Below are 6,734 nucleotides of genomic sequence, written 5' to 3' on the forward strand. Positions count from 1 at the left end.
CTGTATATTCCTTCATAATCTCTGAGCCTCTTAATTATATAAATTTCCCTTTGCTTTCTTTCCACTTGAATTCTGCACAGAGGGCCGTGAGTGTGTGAACTGTGGTGCCACTTCTACTCCACTGTGGCGGAGGGATGGAACAGGGCACTACCTCTGCAACGCCTGTGGCTTATACCACAAGATGAATGGTCAGAACCGACCTCTCATCAAACCTAAACGCAGACTGGTGAGTACCAAAAGAACCTTGCATATGTGAGAAAGGGGGCTAAATAGGAGCACAAAGCAGAGACCATGTGCACAATTCCAGGAAAGTTATATTTTCCCTATGATCTTCCTGGAATTGTTTGTCACCCTCACCCCCCGGTGATCCCCTACACTGCCTGATACAATACTGCTACTATTGCTATTGTTACTGCTATCATTATTGCTGGTACTTCTGATACTGTCACTGATACCAATGCCCATGCTGGTTTAATTATCACTACTCTCTACTGCCTGAAAAACAGCATGGATACAATCATATTATGGGACAAGTGTCTGAAAGCTTCTGCATATCTGATGGATTTATCAACAATAAACAGAATGACTTTGGAACTCTACTGATCACTTGTGGTAATCCAGTTGTTGAGTAGGCAAAATGGAAAATTATTTTCATAGTACTCGGATTCATAATTTGAAAGAAAATATATCAATAATTCTATTGAAAGTATATGCATAATTTTTCGAATCATGTCATAATCTTACATGAGCTCTTCACATAACATTCAAAATTGTGCCGGATATTCTAAGACTGTCTAAGTGATGCGTTTTATAAAATGGCTTTAAATTTGGTATTGATGTAGCCTCTGTGTTCTAATGCTATTTTGGTCACTGGGTTTGAACAAGCACAGACACGCGCGCCTCCGCGCGCGCGCGCATACACACAAACAAGAACAACAATTAAAATTTAGTCCCTAAAAATAAAAAAATAAAAAAAATAAAATAAAGCAACTATTCAACAGGACAAAACTGCAATTTCATAAGTTATTTGTAGCATGCTAATAAAAATACATGCTTACCAGGTCGTATAAGCGTTATCTCAAGATCTCAAGTTGCAACTGCTCATTTTTTTTTTTCAGAGAAAAAAGACGCATATAATCCCGAGAAAGCAGGATTCTGAAGATTAAAAAACCGTCTAACGGCTTAATGTAGCTACATGAACACATTTAGTGCGATTTTCTCAAATAAACGAAACCAAAAGAAATATTTTTTCTTTTAGATTAAGTTAGATTAAGACCCGCAATATCTCTTTGAGCTGTAATGTTCTTAAAGAAAGAAAATGCGCCTTCCTTTCTGAAAACGGTGTATTGTAAAAGTGGCGGAGGTTGCTCTGGCGGCACGTATAAGGGAGTCAGTGACTAGTGACTGACAATACTGTTTTGTTAGCCATGTGCCATGATTCAAATTAGAGTACTCCAGCTCTAACTACTTCTTAGTTCCAACGAATACAGGCGTTTTTTTCGGTAGGAGGGAAAAGCTACGCCAAAAAAAAAAAAAAAAAAAAAAGAAAGAAAAAGAAAGAAGAAAAAAGAAAATGGGGGACATTAAAGAAATGAATAAAAATCTACATTATTCGCAATCCATGTATAAAGTCTGGGCTATATGTCTCATATCACATTAGCCTAATTATTATTATTATTATTATTATTATTATTATTATTATATTCCGTTTGATTCGACTGCTGCAGTCGTTACACTTCTCCATATCGACCTAGGCTGGAATTGTCTTCAGGGTTTTCTTTTTGGCCAGTTCGGCTTTGCTCCCATGATGAAAAGTCCATTACGTTTTTCATGGAGCCTGTAGCCCCAGCTTTGCATTTTCAGCTGAAGTGTTTTCAGAGTTGTGTTCAAAGGCCATCCAGTTGTTTCCTATCCGGATATCTGCCCGGGACCGATAAGGAAGCTAGGCTCCCGGGTGTTTCCGTCTTCAACAAACCCCGCTGAATTTTTTCTGGCCCCGGCAGGCCAGATTCTGACATATACTGTAAAGCGATTATCACAACACTGTAGGACCCAGCTATGTGTGAAGGGAGAGCGCGAAGGGCGGGGATGGTGCTGTTAGGGATTGGAAAATAAATGGATTTATGCTCTTGCTCTCTTGTTTGTCATGGCGGGCTGGCACAGAATTTATGCATCGGAATGCGTTTGTTTTTGTTGTTGTCTACTTTTTGTTTAATTTAAGTTGGACCAGCGTTTTTTTTTATTCAAAGAGCCAATTTTGTATCAGGCTAATTAGAAGAATTATATGAACTAGGCCTACAGCCTAAATGAACTGAAAACACGTACACCCCTCATGGTTAGCTGTAGGGGAATTGTATTGTATGCCTATAAATGTTTCTTATTATGTGTGAAAAATTGATCTGCAATGGACACAAAGCGAACAGAGAGGGGACAACCAGGACTTGCAGGCGCCCCGCCCCTATAGCTTTTGATTCTCAGGATCAAGGCGAGTCATGCATCGAAACGGGATAACTTAATGATCTATCTAATAAATTTAACGGAATATGACAGCAGTAGTGGTTCAAGACAGAAACAACGTCTTTCACCAGGCGCATTTTTTGTAATCATGGCGCAAATTGGAAAATTGAATTAAGCTTGTATAAATGCACAGAATATATTCAATTAGTCCAATATAGATGCGACTCCCCCGTAAGCAATTTCATGTGTTTAGCTGGCGCTGACTTTGATGTTATTTGGGAATAGTTTTGAAATGCTGTCTGCTCTAAAGTACACATAGCAGCAGGAAGTCATAATATTCGTCACCCTAGCACTGCAATAAGATCCTTATCTTTGTCGTATTTACCAAAGAGCAGAGCCTATACAATCTGCAGGCTACTACTTGGTGTACGTTGGGATGTCTGGAGTACAAATGGGTTATAGTTCTAGAAAGCAGACCAAGTTTTAAACGAAGACACAGACTCTCTGCTGTTTAAAACAAAGACACATTAAGCCATATTCTGTTGACCTGAGGGTAAAACACAGTTATGACGGACTGCATGGGTTTTTCTTTTTTTTAAACTCTATCACCACGTTCATATACGTTGCTTTTCCTTTGCAGTCCGCCGCTAGACGAGCCGGCACCTGCTGCGCTAACTGTCAGACGACAACGACCACCCTTTGGCGGCGCAACGGGAATGGTGACCCAGTGTGCAACGCCTGCGGGCTCTACTACAAACTGCACAACGTAAGTAGTCTAATCGCTGACATGGAAAGTAAAGGCGAGTTGGTCAAATGGGCGGACAGTTTCTATCGATTTAGGGGATGGGAGAGAAAGTGGGGACGCAGAGCCGGCTTTCCCTGTCAAGCAGAACCCGTTGACCGTTTTTTCTTTTTATTAATCCTGCTTTGTTTCAATGGGGGGCGTTATTCCCAAGAGGGCAAGAGGGTGGGACTGTCATTCAAGATACCGCGTCAGTAATACCAATTCAAACTTGTCTGAAACTAGCCTTTTCATGTTCAGCGTGGCTTCTATCGCTATGTCTGTCGAATAAATAATGTTTTCTTTTAATGAGACAAGCGAAACAAAATTATTGTAAAGTTACCACTAAAAGCTTGTTACCCACAGTCTGTAGGCAGATGGTTAATGTTAAGGGTTCTTCACCATAAGTGTTTGACGGAAATATTTACAGCATTTTTTTTACTATATATATATATATATATATATATATATATATATTTTTTTTTTTTTTTTTTGTAAATTTGTAAATTTGTAAAATTTATTTAAGAACCTCTGAAGACTGACACACAATATAAGGAATCATTACACCAAGAAAATCCTCAGAAAAAAAGTAAATTTACACTCCTGTTTTACTAATACCTACATTTGGAGAGGGAACAAAAGTGGAGTATAATAATTTCACATTGGTTTTGACAACATAGCTAATAGATGGCCTATTTCTAACCAGGAACATCCCCTTAGCTTGCCCCTGAAAAAATTCCTCGACATATTTACAGACAGTCTCTTTTCTGTTACTTTATTCTTCTAATAAGGTATTTCCCCACCCACAAATCTAGGTGAACCGACCACTGACTATGAAGAAGGAGGGCATTCAAACACGCAACCGCAAGATGTCCAGCAAGTCCAAGAGAAGCAAGAGAGCAGGCGAGGGTTTTGAGGAACTGTCCAAGTGCATGCAAGACAAGACCTCACCCTTTGGTAGTGCTAGCGCCCTGGCCGGACACATGCCACATATGAGCCACTTGCCACCTTTCAGCCACTCTGGACACATGCTACCCACACCAACTCCCATCCATCCCTCCTTCACCCACCCACATCACTCCAGCCGCTCTCCTGTGTGGGCAGAACCGCACTGAATGCCACCCTGCGACACCCAAACCTCACCATCTACCCTCACTCTCCTTACCTCCAACATCAGATTCTTCAAAGGTGGGGGTAGGGGGCAGAGTTTCGGTGAGCTTGTGGTCGGACATTAAATAAGATGCTTGTGAATATAAATACAACAGTGATGAAGACAAAGAGAGAGAGAGAGAGAGAGAGAGAGAGAGAGAAAGACACTTCAACGTGTACAGCCGAAAGGTTGACTTGTAAAGAGGACTCTTTTTTTTTTTTGCCTGTTTAAATAGCACCCTCCTCTTTCCTCTCTTCTACCCTCAAGGATGCTGTGGACACGGACAGAGATGAGGAGGGGGGGGGGGGGGGGGTGGTGTGGGGGTGGACACTCACTGCTTTTGCTTTATGTCTTTTTTTTTTTTTTTTTTGTACTGAGTCACTTTTGGTACTGCCCTGAATGAGAAAATGAGGGCTATAGGAGTCACTGTGTCACTACCATAGAGTTCTGCCAATGGGCCAGTAGGCCTCTCTGCTCTTGTCTCCCTCCATTAGCTATGGCCTGGCACACAGACTCTGTATAAGAGAGAAGAAAGGGGAGTCAGACCACTCACATTACTCTCACATGCTGGAATACACACTGCAGATATGACTGCTTTTTAACGGACTTTATGGAAACAAGCAACAAGCAAAACAAATGTTTATGAAGCTTAATTGTTATTATGGTTATTATTGTTGTTATAATTGTTATTAAGATAATTTATTTTCACTCTATTTCTTTTTGCTTTCCTCAAAAACACATGGGTATATTGTTATAATTATTATTTGATTGTTACTATTGAAAGAAAAAAAAAAAAACACTGACTTATCCTAGCCAAGGCAATGTTGCTGAGCTGTACGTTTTTATCATTTTCCATTCCACAAATAAAGGAAATAAAGTTTTAATACTTAATCATCTCCTATATCTGATTCATTTAATTTTAATTTCTTTGAACTTGAAAAGAGAATATTGTACACATCTGTTTCTGTCTTAAGTCTCGGCATAATTTTGTTTTACCAGCTTGATTTGATCATTTACATACTCAGGGGCACTGGATTTCACAAGAGTCCTTTAATCGAAGACACATAGACACAACCCGTACACACTCGTACACACACACACACACACACACACACACACACACACACACACACACTATAATTTTGTCCCTTAAACTAAGGATCAGAGGGAATTTCACCTTCTGTGTTGAGTTCTTTATTTTGAGCAATATCAGATGTAATGACAAGAGCTCTGGAAGGTTCAAGTGTGCTGATGGTTTTCTTCAGCTTGATAAGCAGTAGAGCTCTGGGTAAAGAAGGCCTCTTTGTGGCACCGAGGCCTCAGGGTGCTTCGCTCTAACCCAGACAGCAGGCACCAAACCCTGGGTGACTTAAAGGTTCCAACCACACACACACACACACACACACTCACACACACACACACACACACACACACGCTCTCTCTCTCTCTCTCTCTCTCACACACAAACACAAGATGAGTTTCTTGTCCTTGTGCTCTCCTCGAGAATCTGTCATCCATTCCCTTGCTCCTCTCCTGGCATGTCCTCCTCCTGGAGCCGCTGAGTGGAGTGAGAGGAAGGACAGCGAGTCTTTAGTGGGAGAGAGAGAGAAGAGGAAGGAAAGGCAATCAGGCGAGCCGTGAGCAAACACGTGGGGGGCTGTTTGGACCCTGCACACACAGATGTGCTCACAGCTGAGGGCTGCAGGAAACAGCCCTTAACTTGCTCTCATTTTCAACCGTTTAGTAAAAATGGAGGAACTGAGGAAACCATTGGGAGGGCCAACAGCTAATGAGAAAGTCCGATTAGGGCCCATTTCAGGTCACTGTAGAGAACCACCCTAAATACACCCATCCCCCATCCAGGCTACCTTTGACTCAAGAGACAACTTTGTCATGGGGTCCTTCTGTAAGACGAACATCTTCTTTAAGGCATTGTGGGTACTGTATCATTCGGTAAAGGACATTGTGTAGGATAAAGCTTCATTATAGTGTAACAGTCCCGCTGTTTGATTGCACATTTGCCAGTAATGGACGCCACTGGGCTTTCTATGTCGTTCCATTTGGCTTTGCTCCCAGAGCATGAAATGTCCACTGAACTTCAATGGGGCCCTCCTTGGGGAGGGAGCTGTCTTCCCAAAAATAATAATGCGATTTGCCAGCGTCAGAGGACCAGAAGAGGGAGAAAGGGTTGCTTTATTCCACACGGAGAGTGAGACACGATGACAATTTTGCACGGAGGCGCGTGTATGCCCTTCTGTGCCCACGTGTGTGTTTACATGTTTTTTTTGTTTTTTTTTTTCCGCTTTTTGCTCAGCACCATTCCTTTGATTTCTTTTACTTGAGGTG

General features: G+C 41.4%; 1 protein-coding gene across 2 annotated transcripts in view; it reads left to right on the forward strand.

Annotated features, from left to right (window-relative positions):
* Nucleotides 1–4,353, forward strand: part of gata2a (GATA binding protein 2a) — a 9,652-nt gene extending 5,299 nt beyond the window's left edge. For both annotated transcript variants that reach the window (XM_030777323.1, XM_030777322.1), the window contains exons 3-5: nucleotides 81–226; nucleotides 3,098–3,223; nucleotides 4,054–4,353. In XM_030777323.1, coding sequence (XP_030633183.1) covers nucleotides 81–226; nucleotides 3,098–3,223; nucleotides 4,054–4,353 — 572 coding nt within the window. The remainder of the gene's footprint in view (nucleotides 1–80; nucleotides 227–3,097; nucleotides 3,224–4,053) is intronic.
* Nucleotides 4,354–6,734: the final 2,381 nt, after the last annotated feature.

Source organism: Chanos chanos, chromosome 6 (genome assembly GCF_902362185.1).
Source record: "Chanos chanos chromosome 6, fChaCha1.1, whole genome shotgun sequence".
Taxonomy (NCBI): domain Eukaryota; kingdom Metazoa; phylum Chordata; class Actinopteri; order Gonorynchiformes; family Chanidae; genus Chanos; species Chanos chanos.